At 48.5% G+C, this 23625-nt stretch overlaps 1 protein-coding gene across 15 annotated transcripts in view; it reads left to right on the top strand.

Moving 5' to 3' along the window:
* Window positions 1-23625, top strand: part of TMOD1 (tropomodulin 1) — an 82014-nt gene that overhangs the window by 13078 nt on the left and 45311 nt on the right. For 6 of the 15 annotated variants that reach the window (XR_004959487.1, XM_036260880.1, XM_036260884.1 and 3 more), the window contains exons 1-2: window positions 7268-7411; window positions 13811-13910. Coding sequence is in view for 13 of the 15 variants with exons in the window: in XM_036260880.1 (XP_036116773.1) it covers window positions 7386-7411; window positions 13811-13910 (126 nt within the window). In the remaining 2 variants the exon portion in view is untranslated. Of the gene's footprint in view, window positions 1-2893; window positions 2940-3446; window positions 3639-4069; window positions 4293-5450; window positions 5677-6156; window positions 6181-7243; window positions 7412-13810; window positions 13911-23625 lie in introns of those variants that run through there. The other 9 variants (XM_036260881.1, XM_036260872.1, XM_036260877.1 and 6 more) reach the window with 7 other exon arrangements.

Raw genomic sequence — 23625 nt, 5'->3', positions numbered from 1 at the left:
CTTAATGCCACAGAAGTTTACACTTAAAATGGTAAATTTTATGTTATGTACATTTTACCAGAATTTTAAAAACTATAACATTCAAAAGAGATAGAGAAAGAGGGAGAGATGATTGACAGGCATGGGGACCTACCAGAGCTGGGGGGAGGGGGAAGGGGAGAGTTTAGGCTGACCGCAGGTGTCTGGCCTGGGTGACTGAAGGACAGCAAAGTGCCATCACCCAGGTGAGGAGGTGCTGGTGGTGAGGGGGCCGTGCTCAGGGTTGAGCCAGAGGGACTCTAGGAGAAGTGCCCAGCAGGGAGCCTGAGCTGCAGAGAGACCATCTGAGTCATCAGCTTATCGCTGGTAACAGACCTCACATGGGAGATAAGAACCCCCAGGGGAGTGAGAAGTGAGAAGAGGGCAGAACCCAGGGGAACAGATGGGCACAAGGAATTCATCATCAAGTAGACTGAGAAGGGGGGCCAGAAGGGAAGGAGGGAGACCGAGAGTCTGAGTTCTCCTCTCGTTTGGCTTAAGGAGCAGGGACTCATTCAAGGTACCCGAGTGCTGTGAGGGGCGGGCCTCCTAAGGACTGTTGAAGGACAGGGGCCTCGTAGGATCCAATGTGGGCCGTAGCAACGCAGGCCTGAGGGAGCAGGGACGGGCACTTCCGGGGACACGATGTTCTCCGTCTCCCTCAGCCCCATGAATTCACCCCCCCTGAGGACTCTCACTCCTCACACATCGCTCACTTCACAGCCTCCGCTTTCACACAGGCACCTCCCTTCACCCCCAGCTCCCCTACCACCTGCCCCTTCTCCCTTTATGTCCTAATTCAATGCTGTATGGGTGGAATTATACCCCCCTAAAAGTTGTACCTATAACTGTGACCTTATTTGGGAATAGGTCCTCTGCAGATGATCAAGTTCAGATAAGGTCATGAGGGCAGGCCTTAATCCAGTATGACTGGTGTCTTATATAAAGGGGACATTTGGACATAGACACGTACAGAACTGGGTGGCGGCCCGCTCAAGCCTCAGAACGCCGGAGGCTCCCCGAGCTGGGAGACGGGCGTGGAACAGATTCGCCCTTTGAGCTCTCAGAAGAAACCACCCCAGCCCACACCTGGGTTTGGGACTTCTAGCCTCCAGAACTGAGGGCATAGATTGCTGTTGTTTAGGCCATCTAGTTCGCGGTACTTTGCTAGGGCAACCCCAGGAAACTAATAAAATGCCAAAAAGTAAAGGAAGTCATGTTCGCCCCACTCCCTTTCTTCTTGTCCCAGGCCACCGCGTTGCAACAGGCTCCTGTTCTGTCCAATCTGCTGGGGGGCGGGTGATGATATAAAATAGGGTTGCCCCTCAGAGGTGCCCCTTGAAGGAGGGCAGAGCGTAGACAGTTCCCTCAGAAGGAACAGGGTCCTCTTGGGCACTCTGGTGTCCCTGACGCCAGTGGAAGAGAGAGGCCCAGACTTCGGTGATGAGGGCTTATGGCATAACCCTTTAGCGAGAGCGTCTTCCAGCCCTGGCCGGTGTGGCTCGGTCGGTTGGAGCGTCACCCCATACACTGAAAGGTCGTGGGTTCAACTTCCAGTCAGTGCACATATCCAGGTTGCAGGTTTGATCCCCGGATGGCAAACAATCAATGTGTCTCTCTCACATCAGGGTTTCTCTCACTCTCCCCCCACCCCTCTCTTCCTCTCTCCCTTTAAAAAAAAAAAAAATCAATAAAAACACATATCCTTGGGTGAGGATTTAAAAAGAGAGAGAGAGAAAGGACAAAGACAGGAGGAGATGGGGGTATGAAATCAACGTGGTAAATCATCCTTTCTTCACCCACTATTCAGATGTTCGCTGTGGCTGACATAGAAGATGGTATAACTGGAAAATATTCATTTGAACTTGTGACTCAGGTCCTCCTGACCTCAGGGAAATGTCTTCCATAAATCAAGATGCTACCCCAGCTCCCCCCCCCCCCCAAGTGTTCCCACAGGGGCAGAGGCTGGAGAAGCCATTAGCAAAAGTGACGGGACCCACTTCGGTGAGAGATTTAAAGGCATAGTTGGCACTGCGGGAGCGTCCCCATCTCTGAGCTTTCATCTCCGAAGCTTCCTGATGGATGGCCTCAGCCCTTGACCCAGTCATTTTTATTGTCCAACCCGCCTAGTTTTATTTCCTGGCACAGCGTGTAAGTTCCCTTTTTTTCATATTTAGCGGCAGCAGCTTAAGGCTGCTGAGAAGCAGGGTGGCCAGATGTGCTGTTACTGTAGTATACACACCAGCTTTGAAAGACTTCAGTTTTTAAATGTGTTTTAAATGTGTTGAGCTGGTCCACACTTTCTCACCAGCTCTTACTCAGGACCGGGTTTAGAAAGCAGGCAACAGAGGTGCTGTTCTGCGTGGGTGGGCCATGCTGGGATCCCATCACCCTCTCTTCCCTGTGCCTCCTCTTGGGCTCCCAGCCCTCCCAGACCTGGTCGCATCTTTCCATTTTAAAGGTGGGAAAAGAGAGGCTCCAAAAAGGGAAGGGACTTGCCCAAAGTTCTAAGACACGAGACCAATACCCAAATGTGCTCGCCCCCTCCTAGCACGTTCACCAGGCACAGGGCTGGACAGAGGCGTGAAGACCAGTAAGACAAGTTTCCCTGAGGGAAGCTCCCTCTGATGGTGTGTACGGGGAGCAGGCTGGGGCGCAGGCGGGGGAGCGGCAGCCACCTGTGGCAGCTTCACGGTGATGGCTCCATTTGGTGAGCCTGCACTGACCGAGTCCCAACCCAGCCTTTATACCTTATTTGCTTGTTGCCAGTTAATCCTCACAACACCCTAGGGGGTGAGTACTATTACCCTCCCACTAGATAGATGAAGAAACCCAGTCCAGTAATTTTCAACTTCTTATTTTAGCAGCTGAATCCTATCTCTGAGGGGACTCTTCTATGAAACCCCAAATAAACAAATCAGATAAAATCAGGGGTGAGCCCCCTTGGCTACCCTCTCTGTCTTGACGCCCCCCCATAAGGGTCCTGGAGGGGCTTTCTGGGAGCCGGAGATCTTCCCCCACATAGTTTAAAGACCGTTCATATGATGCAGTTCTTGAGTGCCTCCAAGGGGATGGCTTCCATGCGGAATTTCCCAGTCCATTCATTCTCATTTTACAGATGAGCACACGGAGGCCCAGAGGAGGACCCTGCGAGGGCACCCTGGGGAGTCACTGTCACAACTCTCTCCCCAGCCAAAGTCTTAGGACTCTCAGGCCTACATCCATCCACGACAACTCTTTTATTAGGACACAGAGGCCTTTTATTAACAGCTATAACACGCCATCTCTTCCAAGCCATATTTTAAGGCCAAGCTTGCCGTGGGCTCTAGTCACACGAGGTTTTCACCTCCTTCCCACCCTGTCTCTTCCCCACCTCTAGTTCCCCACGTCGCTGACCACAGGAGAGCCTTGCTTTAGAGAAACCGTCCCTGCGAGCCAAGTGCATGAGTGTGGCTTGAAGCGGACAGCTTCAGAGTATACCTTGGGAATGCTCCATTCTTTCCGCTTGTTTAATGTAATGCCTCGTCACTCTGTAATACTCACAGGACACATGACATTAGAAAGAGCCTTTTTCAGTCCTCTGAAATAGGATTTTCGAATTCAACAGCACCTTTGAGTGTGTAAGTGGGTTGCTAATCTTTCTTATATGTGCTGAGAGCGAGACTCGATCCTCAGGAAATGTAATGGCTGAACCCCCAGGGTGGCCTCCCTGGAGGTGGCTGTCACCCTGCCCGCCCCTCCTTCAGCAGGCCCCATAGTTCCCACCTACTCTCTTCCTGTTCCCCCTGGTTCTTTTTTCCAAGCTGGTTTTGATTTGGAGTCCTTTCTCCCCTGTCTCCTCCTTCTGGTTTATCCCTCTTCCGGGGTCTGTCCATGACTTTTTCTAAAGGTTTTAGCGCAAATCATCTAGGAAATGAGTCAGCTGGCAAAGATAACATGCAGAGGAAGCTCCCAGGGTCCCAAACCTGTCCTAGCTGGTCCTGTCCCTATGTCCCTTCTCTTGTGACACCAAGATGAGTCTAAGGCTGATTTCCCAACTTTGTTTCATGAGATTCCAATTCCAGGAGCAGTTTCTCAGAGACACGGTTTCAGGGCCAAAAGGACGGGAGGTCCTGCCGTAGCCCGCCCCTCTCCGAGACATTGCGCGGAGGAAGCGCACCAGGGTGTCTGAGGAGTCCTGCAGCCCAGAGTCCTGTGGAACTTCATGGAACAACACCTGGCTGAGCACCAAAAACGTGTTCTGCAACCCACCACAGAGAGACGCTAGTGTGGAGGTATCTCTGAGATGATTCTAGAAGATTCTAAGCCTTTGACTGGTGTTCCTCTTGGCCCCGGGATGGAGACCTCTCCTGGCTCCACTTAGGAAAAACCAAATTAGGTTATTCTCCGAGAGCCTTCAGGGAGTTCTTTGTTGTTGTTGTTTTCTTTTTTTGTTTGTTTGTTTTTTCTCTATACCAGAACGTTGTCGGCTGCTTGTGCTTTCTTTAGAAGTGAATAGAAATGAATGAGGGAGGAAGGGGGCATTTGTGGTCTGAACATTGCATTCTTGGGGTCTGGCAAAGGAAGGCGTCAGGCCAAGCTGAGCCATTCTTAAAGAAAAGGATGGTGCTGGGGTTTTCTGTATTTGGGGAGCAAGTTCTGCCTTGTCAAGCCACCTGTCACACTGGGACTCCTGCAGACAGCCACAGTGCCGCAGCCCGCGCCGACAGCGCCTCTGCCTTCGGAGATGGAGGCTTTCTCCGTCGGCCTAGTGAACTTCAGTCTCAGTTTATTTTTAATGACTTTGTTTTTAATGAACAATAAATCCCACCTTTTTGATTGATTAGTTGGTTGTCGTGCCCTAGTTTTTGTTTCTCTCTGCTCTGGAACATTCCGCCAGTCCTTTCACAGACGAGCCGTGGGGTTCGTTCGTTCGCGTGCGGGGGTCTAAAACCACGCTCTGCGGCCGTTGGCTAGGCCGCGGAACGAAGTCCCGCAGACAGACATTTGTTGTCTCAAAATTCTAGAGGCTAGAAATTCAAGAACAAGGTGTCGGCAGTGTTGGTTCCTTCCAGGGCTGTGAGGATCAGTCCCAGCCTCTGCCCCGCTTCTGGTGGTTTGTTGTCAGTCATCGGTGTCCTTGGCTTGTCCCCCTGGTGTCTGCCTGCATCATCTCCGTGTGATCTTCTCCCTGCGTGCATGTGTGTCCACATCTCTCTTTTTATAAGAACACCAGTCATGTCGGATTAGAGGCCCAGCCTTCTCTACCAGGACCTCATCTAAACCTAACTAATTACATCTACCCTATTTCCAAGTAATGTCACATTCTTACTTGCAATGTGGTGCTGGGTTACTGAAGTACTGGGCTTTAGAACTTTAACATATGAATTTGGGGGGAACCCAGTTCAACCCATAACAGCAGTTGTGTGCAGCACCCCACCTTCCGTCCACAGCACTCGGGAATGCCGGAGCTGCAGCCCACCCTTCAGCGGCAGCCCCAGGAAGGAAGGCTGACGGCTCAGCTCACGGCAGGTGCACGTCCAGTGGAACAGGCTCAAACACGGAGATGCCAGCAGCTTCCACTGCAAGCTGACTTTTCTTTCTAAGGGGAGAAGAGCCCAGAATCTCCTTAAGGCTGTCCAGCTGGACCAGCAGTGGCAGGCAGAGAACTGGAATTGGGTTCGTTTCAGTAACACCTCTCTGCTGTGTGCGAGCCCTGGGCTGGGCCCTGAGGCGGGTGGGGTGAAGCAAGCCCAGACCCCGCCATGTGGAAGCCGAGGGAGACAGGATGCAAGCTGGGTGGAGAACTGTGAACCCCGTGCTGTGGCCATGATCAGCTTTGCCTAGTGAGGGGACACAGGGGAGGTGACATGTGAGCTGGGCTTGTCACACTGTCAGTTGCAGCCAAGCCAGAGGACAGAAAGTCTTTAAGGCTTCATGTGTCTCCTAGGTTAGCCTGAGGCAGTGGGCAGGGGGGAGTACCTGGGGTCTGATGACAGGGGTCCTGAGTCAAGCCCGAGGCCATCCCTTAGTTTCTTCATTGATGAAAGGGTTTTAATTAGAAGACTTGACTTACAGGGTGTGATGTCGGGAATCACATGAGTCCACAGGTGTGAAAACCTGGTTATGGGACGCAGCAGAAACAGGATCCAAACATAGGTGTTATGTCTCATCCATGCGATGGTAAATAAGCCGTAACCTTCTCTTGCAAAAGAGAGCAGCCCAGGACATGGCAGACTGGACCAGACGGGACACCCGTCTCCTGCTCCCCACCCCTGCCGGCCAATCACTTTCTCCGTCTGAGCCAGCTCCCTTGGGAGTCAACTGAAGGGTCTGGATTATGCAGTCTCCTCCGGCCAGGACTTAGCTGATTCTATGACAAAAGTGTCCAAATCCAATCCGCTAGAACAATGCGGGCTCAGAAAGCCAGCAGACCTAGGTTCAAATGGTGGCTCTGCCACTTCTTCTTTTTTTTTTTATTATTAATTAAATTCTTTTTTTTTTTTACAAAATAGATGCAGAGACATGGAAGTAGGGAACAGACTGACAAACCTCAGAGAGAAGCTGGGTGGGAGGGCGGGAAGAGATAAACCAAAGAACTGATATGGGTATCTGCCACTTCTTGGTATGGTGATTTCTGTGAGTCTCTCAACCTCTCTAAGCTCAGTGTCTTCATCTGCAGAATGGAGATAACAGCTAATAACGACCTCAGATTAAATTAGGAAATCCTGATGGGTTGCTGAACACATGAGTTAACGTTACTGTTGGCTGCTTTTTGTGAGGCTTGAATGAGATGGAGGTGAAGGGCCTGCAGGAAGCGGGTGCTCAGGTAACCGCTGGGACCCAGCCCCCTTTTCAGAACAGCGTTGGCAGAGTTCCCAGCATTCGTGTTTGCCACTGGGCTGTGGGAGGAAGAGTGGAGGATTGTACAGGAAAGCATTTAAACTGCTTGAAGAATAAACTAGTTTTTAGGTTCTCATAAGCCATTTATAATCACCTATTACTCATAATTAGCAGTCATGCCAATACAACCAATTGTGATTCATTAAATCACATGTCCTCCAGGCTTATACCTTGCATGGTTTTAATATGGAATTAGTCCATCTTAGTGCAGTATTCCGCTGTAGTAATCATCATCCTGACGGCTCATAAAACATGCCCAGGCCACCATGTGAATGACAAGCATTTATTCTCTCTCAAAGAAAATTTAAGAAGGGTCTTTCTAAGATCTTTCTCTTCCTGGTAGGTCTAGATCAGCACAGAAACTCAGAAGACAAAGACAAACTCTTCTACAATGTCATACAGACGAGAACTAGAGAAATACCGCGACCTGGATGAAGATGAAATCCTCGGAGCCCTAACAGAGGAAGAGCTCAGGACCCTGGAAAATGAGCTGGATGAGCTGGACCCTGACGTGAGTAGGCAGTAAAGGGGACCACATTGTCACAGGTACAGGGACAGCGACCATTGCCACCTAGGGGAGGGACAGGTGCAGACTTCCTGCAGCCATCACTTCCATTTTCCTTCAGCGGCCATCACATCGGAATAACCAAGCCTTGGCAGGTGTGTGTGTGTTCATCAGGGTTCTCTAATAGAACCAATAGGATGTATATGCATAGAGAAAGAGATTTACTGTAAGAAATTGGTTCCCATGATTACGGAGGCTGACCAGTCCCAAGGTCTGCCGTCGGCAAGCTGGAGCTCCGGGAGAGTGGATGGTGTGGTTTTAGTCCAGAGGCTGGTGGGCCTGAGAGCCAGGAAGAGAGAGACAATGTTTCAGTTCTGCTCTTCTCCTTGATATCCAGTAACTTAGGTACTGTGATGTCAAATGAACAATACTTAAATGCTACAGTAGAAAATCGATACATCTTATGTTACATGATAAGAGACTGTGAGGGAAGAAAACAAAGATATTTGCTTAACACACACACCTGCAAACATATTCATCACAAAATAAGAAGGAAATACTCATGATAATTATAGTCCTCGTTTTTCTAATGGGTACAGGGTGATAGCTGGTATTTACAACTACTACCTTCTTACACTACCTATTTTGTATTCCCTTTGCCTTTGGCAAGCACCTAGCTGGTCATGGTTCCTTGCCTGGTTGGATGACTCAAACCTTCATTCCTGAAGGGTCCGGGCCACTAGTGGTCCTGCCTAGATTGGGCTCTTGTAGCTTTTCATTGACTTTAATCACAGGTGTGGTAATACTAAGAAAGCCCTAAGCAGTCTCCGGTTGCAGACATATGCCACCTTACCTCCACCATGGAGCAGCAGTCTACTTTCCCTTGATGATCAGGATCAATCACCCTGGCCGACACAGAAACTCCTCAGCCTGTTGTTCAGAGGTATGAGGAGCCCAAAGTGGCCGGGCATCAGTCTTAACTTCCAGTCCACTGGAATCATTGTTGCGTCTCTGGGAGGAAGCATTTCTCCACTTGGAACTAAGACCTCTAGGGCAGCAGAGAATAAGGTCACGGGAATGGGAAGCCAAAACTTTGCCAGTGAGTCACTAGGGGTAGTAGTGAGTGGTGACCCTCCCACTTCTACCCTGGATTGCTGGACCCACGAATCCCAGCCGTGGGAGAAGCAACTCCATGTGCGGGACACTGACGTGAAGCGTATGCAGATTCCCAGAGAACTGTGGCCCCCGTGCAAGGTATTGCCATGTAACTGTCCAGGCAGCTGCTTCAGGATGGTCGGGGAACAGGTGTCATGCCATGAATTAACAAAGAAATAAAAACTAGAAGAGTCTCTTTCACTTGTTTGATGTTTTGACATTGTATTTCATAGTTGGCACACTTAGGAAGTGTGTTTAATGCTCAGAATTCGCCTCTGCTGTTAGGATCACAGCATCCAAAGGCAGGAGGCTCCCTGGTCATGTCAGTGGTTTGGCCAGGCACCATGGTGTCGTGAGCGGAGGTAGGGAGGACTCCGAGGTGGCCTACAAGACAGGGGCCTTCATCCCACAGCTCTGTCTCAGGTGTGCAGGTCAACACCCAGCAAGGAGAAGGTAGATAATGAATGTTACTGAATCTAGTGAATTTTTCATGAGATATATTTTTAAATGAAACATGGAAGATTTCATACCTTTATTTAAAACTTGTCATTGTTCAACTCTAGTTTAACAGTGATCCATAAAAAAAGACCACTTCTGTACCATTTCACTAACTCTCAAGTACTCACGGTTGGTGTAGAGGGAGCATAGGTTAGCAGGAAAAATGTAGGACTAGAGGTTAGATGTCCCAGTTCCGACCTTGGCCCCGTCTCTCACACTCCATGTGGCCTTGAACCAGTTGCTGTCCTTGCCTAGGCCCTCGTGTCCCCATCAGTAAAATGATGGAGTTGGTTGGTCTCTTTCATGGCCAAGCTTCCATGAGCTTATAACTTGTTCTTATCTCCAGATTTGATTAAGTGGCTTCTTTCTAGATAACCCAGAATTCTTGTCCAGGGGTCCTGGGTCCCAGGCCCTTAGAATGACAACTTTCCCCAGCAGCACACCATCGTCTTGCTCTGTGTGGCTCCCCCTACCCAGCCATGAGGAGATGGCTCCCCTGACAAGGCTGCTCCACTTGACTGGAAGGCAGCATTGGTAAGAGAGCCTCGGTTCCTCCCCTTACCCGCACCATGGCTCCCGCTTAGCCTGGGTTTCCTTAAACCCAGTGATATGGGCAAGACACAGTCAAGCTTCCAGCTTTGTTGCTATAAAATGATTCTGTTCTAGTTCTATGCTAGATCACTGCTGCAGGAACAAGTAGCTTTATAAAGCGAGAACAAAAGGGGGATGTGCTACTGTGCTACTTGTCGACTCAGTAAACACGGCTGGGTTACCTGCCAGGCGCCAGGCGCCAGGCCCTGCACTGGCCACCGGCAGGGGAGCCTGGCGGGGATTCTGCTTGCAGGCGCTCGGGCGGTGGGCAGCGGGCATAATATAAACTCCCTTGTAAATGGGATCAAATGGGAGCTCAGGGGGAGGATTAATCCTTACTGGGTGGGGGGAGGCTTCACAGGACAGGCGATATTGGAACTGGGCCCTGGATTTTTCTAAGTCAAGAATAAAAACAACTCTAGGCCAGTGAAGGCCATGAGGAAAGGGTCTTGTACAGAAAGGAACTGGGGCCAGGGAGTCTCACTGTGGTTTCTGTGGAGGGTTAGAGGGGCCCAGAGGTGGTCAGGCTGGATGAAGTGGGGAGGGGCTACTGAAGAAGGTGGGCTTTCTTGGGAGGCCCAGGGAGCCTTTGAGGGGCAATGACTTGGGGGGCCTGCTGTCTTGGGACAGATGGACTGGACAGGATGCCGGGGAGATGTGAGAAGGGGCTCACATGGGAGCCCCGCTGTCCTGCCCAGCCTGTGGCGGGAGAGTTCTTTTCTGCCCTCTCCACAACCCTCCCTGCACACTGCAGAGTCTTCGCTGCTCCCGGGGTGAAGCAGACCCCAGGGGCCCTCGAGGCCTGCTCCCTTGGCTTTCGGGGCTGATGGAGTCGCCCTGAGCTCCTTGGTGAGAATGAGGCTAGATTAGGCTATGACTACAAGTCAGCCGATGATGACAAGGGTCAGAGACAAGCATCAGAGCTGGGAGTGGCAAGGAGGCAGATGGAGGAGCCCTCTCAGAACCCAGGTAAAACCCCCAAGGACTGCTTGCTTTCTAGCTGGGAGCTCTGTTTCACTTTTGACTGGCAAAGAACTCCCCCAGTGCCCTTACCGCAGCTATCAGGATATCTGGCCCCAGCAGCACGTTCCCAGGCCTCTGTGCCGCTCACGCAGCCAGCTTCCCAGAGCCCTTCCCAGGACATTAACAGGAAGGGTGTGCTTGTGTCCACTGGAGGGATAGAGAACCTGGGGCTCCGTGAGCTGACAGTGCCCTGGTGTCACAGGACCAGGCATGGAGACTCAGATTTCTAATAGGCTCCAAGCGCCTGCGCCTCCCACTCTGGAGAGAGGAAGGTAACCGTGGATTTGGATTTGGGAGTAGGGATGGGCAATCTGAGACCAGTGCTTCTCACACCATTGTGGTTTCGAAATGAACATTTTCAAAGACCCCTTTCTCTCTAAGTTCAAGAAAAAGAAGAGAGAAATCAGAGAGAGGATAGGAGATAACAGGCCAGTGGGTTGTTTTGTTCCAGCCACACAATTGGCCCCTTCACTGAGGTGTCTCTGTTACCTGATTTGCAAGTCAGTATGTGAGTTTTGAAAAGATCTAGTGCGCCTCCCTCTTTCTGAGAGCACAGCATTCCAGCTCACATTTCACCCACCCTTGGCCCACGTTCCGAAATCACAGCACGGGGAGAGGCTGAAGGTATGCAGACCGTGAGAGGCCTCGGAGCCGGCTGGCCTGGAGTGGGCGCCGGGTCGGCAGGTGTCCAACCCTCCTACTTGCAGGGCAGGCACTGAGCCCAGTGAGGGGAAGGAAGGTGCTCTAGGTCACACATCCAAACAACCGGTCCAGAGCCCAGGTCCACCCTCCTCGTTGTTATGCTCTATATCCTCCCGTTTTAACTTTTGTGTCGTAAGTGCTTATATGGCACTTAGTATGTGCGGGCACCATTATCATCCCCAATTTACAGACAAGAAAACTGAGAGGGTCCTGGCCTGGTAGCTCAGTTGGTTAGTGTCATCGCAATAAGCCAAGGTTGTGGGTTCGATCCCCAATCAAGGTATATACAAAAAGCAACCAATAAATGCATAAGTGAGTGAAACCACAAATTGATATTTCTCTCTCTCTCCCACGCTCTCTCTCATCAATAATTTTTAAAAATTATATATATAAAACAAGAAAACGGAGAGGTGAAGTAACTTGTTCAAGTCCCATAACCAGGCAGTGGCTGAGCTGTGACATTGTTCTAAGAGTTCACTTCTTAGCTGCGCCCCTGGGAAGCTTCCCGGGAGTCTCCAGGAAGGCAGTCTGAGCCACAGGTGTGCTCTGGTCTTGTAGTGGGGGAGGGTGCTGTATGTAAAACCGTCTTTCTTTCTCCCTGGAAACCGCCTGAGATGCAGATGTCCATGCTCACTCCTGGCTCTGCTGCCCACTTCAGCCCGTGCTTCTCCCCTGCATCTGTTTTCCTGTCTGTAAGTGCCGCAGTCCGCCTGGATGCCCTCGGACACCTCTCCCGCTCTCCACGTCCATGCCTTTTTCTTTCTTTTCTTTTCTTTTAAAAACCGAGGTGTGATTGACATATAACATGATATTAGTTTTAGGCGTACAACACAATGATTGATACTTGTATCTATTATAACATAATCACTGCAATAAGTCTAATTAACATCCGTCACCACGCCAAGTTACAATTGTTTTTCTTACCACCCATGCTTTTGTGAGCAATTCCTGGCAGTCTTTTAAAATGTTTCAACTGCAGTTGACATACAATATTATATTCCTTTCAGGTGTACACCATAGTGAGCAGACAGTGTACCTTACAAAGCGATCCCCCCAGTAAACCCTGCAGTCTTGTCACTGAACCCGCTCACTCTCCAGAGGGCTATGTTTTCCGTGATCAGCTGCTAAGCCCCGTGTCCCGTGACAGAGGAGAGTACTCGGAGTTGGAAAGCGGCTGTGTCTGCAGCTGAGGACTCTGGACTGTGCACGTTTGTGGGGGGTGGAGGGTGGAAAAGAGTCCCTGAAGCTTCCTATCTCTGCGGCCTGGAAAAACTCGAGCTTATCTTGAGATTGTTGCACTTGGACTCCCTCGGGAGAGGAATGCTCCCTGCACTAAAAGTATCCCCGCTGACTGATTCCCCAAAAGGATCTGCCCTTTCGGTCTCTGGAGTTAAGTGGATGCTGCTCTGAAGCCGAGCCAGCTCCTCGGTTCAGACTGGCTTTATACCGGGCAGTGGGCAACATGGGCAATGTACACAGACATTCAAGAATGGCAGGTCGCACTGACTTGTACACGTTCTTACAGGGTCAGTAGGTAGTTGACATTTACTGGGGCTGCTGTGGGCAAAGCCCCGAGTGGATCATCTCATTTAGTCCTCTGCGGGGACACGAGGCTGAGAGGGGTGAAGTAAGTTGCTCAGGAGGCAACACGGTGTGCTGGGATGCCAGGCTCGACAGTCGTGACCCGGTAGCCTGCACTGTCACCACCACCTCCAGTGCACACCTGTGGGAAGGGCCTGGGCAGTAGCAGCAACTTGTTTTTTTAATTTGATTTCCTTTGAAGTTGTTATTTTTACTAGAACTACTAATCTTTAAAAAAAAAAAAGAAAAGAAACCACTAACACAAAGAATTTATAAATACTGCTCGTTAATGAGGCTTTGGAGAAAAGGAAGAATATTTTTTTAAAGTGTTTCAGTAAAAAGATCAAAATATTTGCAGGAAAAAAGATGGTAGAGATAATCCCACCTTGTAAATAAATTGGGTCCGAAAAGTTGACTTTGAAGTCAGCCCTTGGGAAACTGTGACACATTATAGCCACAGAAACAACAATGGAAAACAACAGGCCCCCTGCAGAGCCTTAAATAACAATAATAATAAGTAACTGTTATTCTCTCTTGAGGTCTTCTTACATGTCAGGTGTTGTGCTGGTGTTTTATGGGGATCATCTCATAAAACTTCTGTGAGGACCCTATGAGGTTGATACCGTTCTAAGGCAAGGAAGTGGATGCCCAGAATCACACAGCTAGTAAGTGGTAGACCACGTTCAGGCAGACCTGACCTCCTTAGTCCATGGTGTGTCAAGAGATCTGAGAACAAAGAGCCATGAACTATAGGAAGAAATGATGGAGGAGAAAACCTAGAACTGTAGAATCTCAGAGCTGGAAGGACACTTAGGGACCATCTAACCCTCCCCCACCCTGCCCGTACATACACAGAGCAGGTGAAGAAACCCTGGTTCCAGGAGTCCCTCTTGGGCACGCATCATTTACTCGGGGCTTCACGTATCCCATCGAATCCTCATGCCAGTCCTATGAGGTAAGTATTACCATTACCATTTTAGTGATGAAAAATCAAAACAACAGCAACAAAAACTCTGAAGCCCAGGGAGGGGAAAGGACTTGTTCAACGTCACACAGTGAGTCAGCTGCAGAGACAAGGTGAGAACCTGGGACTCCTGTGCCACCGCATGGCTTCCCACCAGACTCCACAAAATAATGAAATCCTCCCTACTCATGCCCCAGATCATAACCTGTGAGCCAGAGGACGCTCCTGGCCATGAAGGACGCAGCCAAGTTTGGTCCACAGGGCCATGGTGCTTCCTTGTAACACAAACCGGCAGATTCACAAGCCCGGGACAGAAGTAAACAGTTGAAATGGAAAGAAATAAATCTCTGCTCTAAAAATAGACACATATCCTTAGAAACACTGGGGCTGTTCACAGAGCCAAGGATGGGCCTGGGGGGGGGGGGCAATGAGGGTGAGTGAAGCCAGGTGTCAGTCTGTCCCCATGACCACCTCCCCCTAACCCCTCTCCAGCCTCCCCAGGATGCCCTCCTTTCTCCTCTACCCCCCACCCCTCTGCTGCTGCTTGCTGGGGGACCTCTTAGACCTGGAGCCTTTTATTCAAGTTGGAATCCTTTTATTTTTCAAGGCTTAACCTCCTGCCCCTCCCTTTCAAACCCTTCCCGACACCAGCCCCTCCAAACCCCCAGCACAGCACATGCCACAGAGAATGCTGGGCTGTTTCCTTTTTGATTTTGACTTTTTGTTTTTTAAGCCTCACCTGAGGATATTTTTCCATTGATTTTTAGACAGAGTGGAAGAGAGTAGGGGAGAAAGAGAAGGAAACATTGATGTGAGAGAGACACATCAATTGGTTGCCTCCTGCATGATCCCGACTGGGGCTGGCGATTGAACCTGCAACCCAGGTACCTTGACTGGGAATTGAAACCCTCGACCCTTTGGTCCAAGGGCTGTTGCTCTAACCCCTGCACCTAACCGGCCAGAGCTGATTTTGACATTTTTATTAATTTTTAAAAATATATGTTTTTATTGATTTTTTTAGAGAGAGGTAGAAACATTGATGTGAGAAACATCAATTGGCTGCCTCCTGCATGCCCCTATTGGGGATCGAGCCAACAACCTGGGCATGTGCCCTGACCAGAAATCAAACCGGGACCTCTCAGTCCATGGGACAACACTTAATCCACTGAGCCACACTGGCTGAGCTGATTTTGACATTTTTAATTCTAAACATATAGAAGAATACAGAATATACCTAGATTTCCATCATATAAATTTAACAAATATAAAAATTTTACCTTATTTGATTCAAATCACCCATAAAAAGAAGAAAAAAAATCACTGTAGATAAAGATTAAACTCAGCCTCCTCCCTCCTGTTCTTCCCCACCTTTCCCACTCGTGAACACTTTCTACTTGAGGGGCAGCAAACCGAACACCCACAACGTCTGGCAGGCAATTAGTATGAAGGGAGAAGGTGGATCAGTTTTCTTGAGGCTATTGGCCATCTTGGGTCACCTTTTACTTTTCCATTCTTGAACGAGATATGTACATAAGAAAGTTTTCACTTAGCCTTCCAAGAAGAAAAGCAACAACAAAGCCAGTGATAAATGAAAACTGTTTCTTAGCCTCTATGTCAGGGACAATAGGGAGTGGTGGGGCCTGAGGCAAACGGAAGTTTGTGTTTGACTAAAGGGCACTTGCTATTCAGTTCCACCAATTACTGACAGTGTGAAAGTGCATATCCAATACCACCACATCTAATTTTCAAGAAATACTGGAAATTTGAATTTTTATGTGCAGGTTCCCTATTTTAACATTTTGACAATGTATTCAAACACACAGACCAGACAAGCCATGTTTCGGCATTTGATTGGACTGTAGGCCTCCCAGTTTGCAACTGTGACTCTGTTCCATAGTACAGTTTTTGTCTTTGTTCTTTTATATATGTACTTTTATATATGTACTTTTATATATGTACTATATGTAGTGTGTGTGTGTATGTATATATATAGGTATATATATGAGTGTGTGTGTGTATAAACATATATGTGTGTGTGTGTATATATATGTTTATACACACACACACACACACGTTAATGTAGTTCAGTATATTAAAGCACTTACCCCAGTGCCTGGCACATGGTAAGTGCTTAATAAAGGTTTGTTGAGCCTGAATATATCATTTGCTCACCAGAGTCTAGGCTTCTTGAGATTTGGAGCCAGTTGTAATGCACGGGTACAGGGCAGCAGGCGCAGATGTGCGAGGTGTCCTGCACAACTCCAGGAGACACCGTCCACAGTGCACAGCCTGCACAACCAGTGCAGCTGCCCCGACAGAGTCTCCGTAACACAGTGTCTGTTCAGTTGGACAGAAGTAAACAGTTATGCCCCATGGTGAGAAAACTGATTGGCAATAAGTTGCTTCTCTATGGAATTCAAATCTTTATTCTGAGGTTTCAGGCTAAAAGGGCTTTGACCTTCATTTTACAAAAGGGGGATCCAAAGTCAGAGAGCACCAGCACCCTGGTTTTGGTCTCTCAGCCCTGAGATGAGAACTCAGGTTGTCAGTTAGGATGTAGTTTCACTGCAAATAATAGAGACTCAAAATAACATGACATAAGCAGTGGTTTATTTTTCCCTCAAGTAAAATTCGGAGGTGGGCAGTCTTGAGCTTGTATGAAGTTCGGCTCCCCAAACTTCCCAGAGTCCCAGATCCTATCCAGCTCACTTTCCTGTCATCCCTAAGGTATAGCCCTCATCTTCATGGTCCAAGGTGGGTCCAGACTGCTGCATTCCGGGCATTGCAATCGAGGAACGGAGCAAAAAGAAAGGAAAGGGGAAAAGCCATTATTCAAGTACCTGTTTTAAGGGAGATTATTGGACATTGCCACTGGGCACTTCTCATATCATTGACAGGAACTTAGTTTCATACATAGTTCAACCTAGCTGCAAGGGAGCCTGGGAAATTAAGTCTTCAATCTCAGTGGCCAGGTGCTCAGCTTAAAGAATGGAGTGCTTTTATTACTAAAGAAGGGGACATGATATTAGGGGCAATTTGGGTTTGCCAGTTTCATGGCCTGCTGTTCTGCTCTGCCGAAAGCTCTGAGGAGGTGTGAGAGGAGTTGGTAGGGGTTTAATCAAAAATTCAGCCCCCCCCCCCCCCAAAAAAAAATAACGTGACAAAGGTCTTACTCTGCAGCTTGGCATTTCCCAAACCTCAGTGAACTCTTGTCCCATTTTGGACACCCCCACCCTGGTACCTTCCATAATGTGTCCCTTCTTCCAAACCTGCTTGGGGCAGCAGTTGGGTGGCCCAGCAAACAACTTGAGGCAGCAGGTGTGATGTTGACCTGAAGGGTGTCCAAGTAATACCATCCCTTTCCTAGCTGGATCCGTGTCATGTGATTCTGGATGATTCAGATCACATTTTCCTAGGGCCTAGTGCTCGGTGCTGGGGATTCAGAGGACTAAGAGGCCTTCCAGCTGGCCTCTGAGGGGCAGCCAGTCTCCTCATGGAGAGAGATGGTATAAATGTGCTCCAAGACAAATTAGGGTGAGCATTATATAAGACCTGGCAAGATGCCTAGGGGAGTTTGGAAAGAGACTTGCCAGATCAATGTGGGGAGCATTGCGAGGCTGAGCAGGGTGCCCAAGGGGCGGGCTTGGAAAGATGAATGCAGGGGAGGAGGAGGGATGGAATTCCAGACGGAGGGCACAGTCTGAGCAAAGCATGGCAGAGCGGGAGCGCAAGGCGTGGCTGGGGAATGTGGAGTAGCCTGCAGTGGCTGGAACATGGCACACTTGGAGCCAGGAACAAATCAGGAGGCTGAAGTAAGTTGGAATAAAATCATAACGAGCTCACCTTGCCTGGCTGCTGAATTTGGTCATGACCCTGTAGGTCAATGAAAGTGCTGAGCACCTGTGCGTTGTTGGGAGTGGCACGGTCAGTTGCTCATGTTGGTGAGGTCTGTCTGGCTGACGGGAGGGGAAGGGAGTAGAGGTGGAGAGGCCCAAGGAAGGGAGAACAGCCAGGAGGTTGAGCTGATGGTCCCAGGAAGAACGGTCAGATTGAATGAGAGTGGTGCCCATGGGATGGAAACAGTTAGAAACCCTGCATCACTGGACTCACCAAAGCCTTCCCCTAGCAAACCATGGCCCCTCGTCCTGCCGTGCCTGTGCCTGGGCTGTGCTTAGCCCATGGGAGCACCACTTTCTTCTCTCCTCTTCTTCTAGCTGGTTCTTATCTGGTCCCCTGGGACATTCAGGTACCCCTCCTCCAAGAAGCCCATGGTTGGGGGACAGAGTGAGCTGCTCACACGTGGGTGTGTCTCCCTTCATGCCGTGAGCCCCTGTGGAGGAGGATCACACATCGTCTCAGGACACCCGGAGCCGGCACAGCAGGAGATGTGCCGACAAGGAGGACCACGAGAAAACCAGGAGGGGCAGGTTTGGCCCCACCTTGTGCCATGAATGCCAGAGAGAGACGAAGCCTGTTGTTGTGACCAGTAGGTCCCGCCATCAACAGTCACTGGGCTCGGGCCTCCAGGATGCCCTTGGAAGTCAGCACTAATGCCCTGTAAAGCCCACTGTGGGAAGTAGCAGTTGGTGGGTTCCACCAGTCCTGCAGCAAGGTCATGATGGTTGAGCCAAAGCCCTGATCTTTCTGGAAAAAAAGAGAAGATGCCCAGAGTGTGTCTGTTGGGGTGGGGCGTATGTTTGGAGGGGCACTTAAAGGTTTGGGCCTTGCTTGTCCCCTCTGTGACTGGGGCGTGAGTGGTGTGGCCCCTCCACCCCTCCACACTCTCAGGTCAGGTCTCCCCATATGTGACCAGAAATCTCTGTCGAAGCCGCCGAGTGATTCCTAGTGGGATCTGGGAGCTGCTGGTGGCAATGCAGAGGCTGGTTGCTCTTTACCTGGGCGGGGCCCCGTGCGACTAGAGGGCGTGCTTCGCACAAGGGGAGACAGACCAGCAGATGACTAGACAATAAAAGTCATTAAGACCATTTGGGGGGAAAAAATTGTTTTGGTCAAATACCTTGTAAAAGGTAACGGGGTGACTGAGGTTCTGTAGAATGTTTGGCCTGGCTGATGTGGGGGCCGGGGCATCGGGCAGGCCTCGAGGGCAGGCTCGTTTGAAATAGGGCGGGGAGAGAAGTCCATGGACATTCTGAGAAGTTAAGCCTCCTGGGCTTCTCTTGGCCTAGGACAGTGCCTCCATGCCCCTGGGCCTCAGTTTCTCTACCTGTAAAATGAGACCACTTTGACAAGGAGGGGAACCCGGGCCCTCTAACACTTGGAGAGGAGCCCGGCTCTGCTATGGTGCCCGTCTGGCTTCCAGGGACTGTTCCTAGAGGAAGACAGGCAGTGGGATGGAAAGTTTCTGTGGCTTGGAAGCCAGGAGCCCTGGCTCTGTCCAGTGTGTGACCTCAGGCAAGGCCCTTCCCCTCCCTGGCTCTTGGCTGCTCCCAGTAGCCAATGGGGTTGTAGCACACAATCCATCCTCTTCTAAGGAGTGGTGTCTGGTTCAGTCACAGGACAGAAACCCAGGACCCCTAGAGCCCAGACCCAGGGGGCACATTTTGCATTCCCTTGTTCTGAGATGTAGCTGTTTATTTGGGGGAAGATGATAAATGGTTTATATTTGGTCACTGTGGAGAATCAGGTTAGGGGACACTTTATATATGATTAGCCACCATCTGAGACATGCATACTGATCTGTGGGTGTACTATTTATATCTAGTGTCATCTCTATGTAAGCTCAGGCTTTCTGGCTGTGTGGCTAACAAGCTGTGTGACTTTGGGAAGTGGCTTCAGTTTCTTATGCCTTGGTGTCCCCAACTGAAAATAAAAGAATTGGCCCAGAGGCTCTCTAAGGGCTTTGCAGCTCTGAGCTGCAGGAGTCTATGCCTCTTTTAGCAGAGTGTGTGGGGGGGCACGTGTGTTGCCTATGTGTGCACATATTGTACACGTGTGCACATCTGAGCAAGCCTGCAGTGGTCTTAGCTGGAACAGCTTCTCATGTGGCCCTAACTATCTATAGCAATGATAACTGTGCGGATACTTGATATTTGGTCTGCCTGGCACCTGTTTGCAGGGTGTTAGAGCTCCTAACAGCACGGGTGAGGATTTGTCAAAGTTTCCATCGTCCTTTGGACAACTGGACTCCAGAGTGTGGGTGGGAAAATTAAACCAAGACGTTAACCTGTCAAGCTGCACATCCCAGTTTTAATTTTACAACATTGAAAAGAAGTCACCATTTAAAAATACATGAGTAGGGCGCCACAGGAAGAGATTGCCTAATTTTCCCTCTTATGGTTATTTCCAAGAGCAAATTAAACTTTTAATGTGTTTTTAACATTTAAAAAACCTTCTAAATTAAAAACCTATGTATATACCCCTTTCTTCCTCTAGTGCACAGCCCGATAAAACACTCACTACACATTTGTGAAATAAATGAATGAATATCTTGACTATCTCTACATAGAATTTTAGTCTGATAGGTATCATGGGTCAGAATTGGCAAACTGGACTGAGTCCGGCCTTCAGATGTGTCTTCTTTGGCCTGAACATTGTTTTGAAATATTTGGATCATGTGTCTGTATTAAAATCAAGAGAGTTCATGTAAAGATGAGTAGGTCTGATAACGTTGCCCACATGCTTCCGTGGCAGTAAGTTGCTGGAGCATTGAAAGTGTACCATAGCACCCACCACTCCCAGGCAGCTAACAGCTATCATTTTAGGCTAAGGTCACAGAGCCTCCGGTAATTCCTCCTCAAAACCAACACCAACTTTTCTCTGTGGAGATGATAAGGTCATCCAGCCATCAGTCACTGCCTTCCTCACGCCAGTCAATTTCCAGTTGTAAGTAAGGACATGAAGACATGCTCAGAGTCCTGTATACCAGAGCATTCTCCCAAAGCAAGCCTCACCCGTAACCAACCTGTCTCTGGACTGACGATGTGCGTGTGACGCGTGCATGTGAATACAGACTCCCCTAATGACAGCTCGTGACTGTCCTGAAGCAGCCAGACTGATACTTCCCTTTGAACTAACTGTGAAGAAAGCACATGCCCAGCTAATTTATTCCATGCACATTAAAGATCAGAAGACCGAAACTTAAATTCCTTAAAGGTTAGGTGGTTCCAATCCCTGCAGGCACCATAGAAGTATACGACCTTTTCAGGCACTGTGGAGGCTAGTTTCAGACTACTCCTTGCTATTCAGTAAAGCAGACCCCCCTTTAGGATCTTGATTAACTATAAAATCTAAAACAACACATTGTTTTCCACACATGCTGTCATTGAGACTTTTCTCCCATTTTACTCTACTTCCCCCATTTACCTCCCATCTCCCTGGTTATTGCAAACTAGAGAGCTCTTCGTGGGGTCCTGGCCCTGCCTGTTAGCACACTGCCTGGACACACAGTGCTGTCCATGGCTGCTTGTTGAGTGAGAGGGAGTAAAGGAAGGAAGATGCGTTTCTGCGCACACACGCCCACCCCGTGCTCTCCTGGTCAGGGTTCCCGTGGTTGGGGAACTCGCTCCTCACCTGTTGGATACCTGGGTCTGAGAGTCGGTTCTAGGTTCCGATAGTCATGAGAGATCCAAGGCAGCGTTTTCTTGCCCATGTAACTCCTCAACAACAAATTCACATAATAAGGCACATCATGTCACAAAACAGGACACCATTTTAAACTTGACCAGCTCTCGCCGGGCCAGTCTCAGCATCACTATCGGTCGCGGGCACTCAGAGGACCTTCTGTCCCCAGCAGTCCACAGCCATTCAGTTTAATGATTGCACTGGCCATCTGCTAGATAACATATGCCATTCGTGCTAACTTTTTTGAAATATAATTTATATACCACAAAATTCACCCATTTAAAGTGTGAAATTCAAGCCCGACTGGTGTGGCTCACTGCTGGAGCATCAACCCATGCACCAAGATGTCCCGGGCAGGACACACGCCCAGGCTGTGGGTCAGATCCCCAGTGGGGGGCATGCAGGAGGCGGCCAATCGATGTTCTCCCTCGTCAATGTTTCTCTCTCTCTAAAAATCAATAAAGAAAAAAAAATGTGAAGTGTGAAACTCAATATTTTTTAGTATATTCACAGTTATACAGCCATCACCACAATAAATTTTAGAAGATTTTCATCACCTCAAGAAAAAAGACCCATACCCATTAGCTGCGACTCCCCATTTCCCCCTCAACTTCCCCTGATTTAGGCACCCACTAACATGCTTTCTGTCTCTACAGATGTGACCATTCTGGACATTTCATATAAATGGAATCAGACACTGTAGTCCTTTGTGACTAGCCTCTTTCACTTAGCACGATGTTTTCAAGGTTTTTTTTTTTGTTTGTTTTGTTTTTTTTTTTTTGTTTTTTTTTATCCTCACCCGAGGACATTTTTCCATTTTTTGTTCAGGTAGAGTGGGAGGGAGAGAGAGGAACAGAGAGAGAGAGAGAAACATCGATGTGAAAGGAACACATCGAGTGGCTGCCACCTGCACAACCGACCAGGGCCGGGGACAAACTGCAGCCGAGGCACGCGCCCTTAGCGGAACCGAACCCGGGTCTCTCAGGACCGCAGGCCGACGCTCTAACTGCTGAGCCAAACTGGCCAGGGCAGATGTTTTCAAGGTTTTACCTACGTTGTAACATGTATCAATACTCCATTTCTTTTTATTGCCAATGGTATTCTGTTGCATGGATACCACAGTTTATTTATCTGTTCATCATTTGATGGACATTTGAGTTGTTTTCACTTTTTGGCTATTATGAATAATGCTGCTATGAACTGGAGAAGTTTTTGTGTGGACACATGCTTTTATTTCTCTTGGGTAACACCTAGGAGTGGAATTGCTGCATCTCACAATAACTGCACGTTTAAGTTTTTCAGAAACTGCCAGACTGTTTTCCAAGGAGGCTGTACCATTTCGCATTCCCATTGGCAGTGAATGAAGGTTCTGCTTTCCCTACATTCTTGCCAACATTTGCTATCTGTCTTTATTACAGCTATCCTAGTGGGTAGTATTTCCTTCTGTGTTTGAGGCTTATTTCCCTGATAACTAATGACGTTGAGCATCTTTTCATGTGTGTTATGGCCATTTTTATGTCTTCTTTGGAGAAATGTCTATTCAGATCTTTTGCCCATTTTTAAAGTGAGTTATGTGTTTATATTTTGAGTTGTAAGATATCTTTGTGTATTCTGGACACCAGACCTTTGTTAGATATGTGATTTGCAAAACTTTTCTCCCAATCTGTGGGTTGTCTTTTCACTCTCTTGATAGTGTTCTTTAAAGCACTAGCATTTTTAATCTTGATGGTGTCTAATTTATCTAGTTGTCTCCTGTTGCTTATTATTTTAGTAGCCTATCTAAGAAACTTAATGCAGGGTCACAAAGATTTATGCCTATATTTTCTTCTAAAAGTTTTATAGTCTTAGTTCTTCCATTTAGGTCTTTGATCCATTTTTGAGTTGATTTTTGTTTATACCATGTGAGGTCACGTTCCATTTTTGAAAATAAATTAAAATGAGAAATAAGCAGGACTTTTAAAAACGTGCAGCTGTCTTTGATTTTAATTGAAAATCATGTTATATTTTATTAAACATATCATTTAATGGTAAAAATTAACTCCTAACGAGGCTGATATTTTCAATATTCACTAAGAATTCTATAAGCTAAAAATTGTTAGAAAAGGCTTTAGACATTTTAAAAAAT

This window comes from Molossus molossus, unplaced genomic scaffold (assembly GCF_014108415.1).
Source record: "Molossus molossus isolate mMolMol1 unplaced genomic scaffold, mMolMol1.p scaffold_m16_p_14, whole genome shotgun sequence".
In the NCBI taxonomy this organism is placed as follows: Eukaryota; Metazoa; Chordata; class Mammalia; order Chiroptera; family Molossidae; genus Molossus; species Molossus molossus.
Note: the sequence above shows the minus strand (reverse complement) of the source record. Positions and strands in the feature narration are given on the sequence as shown.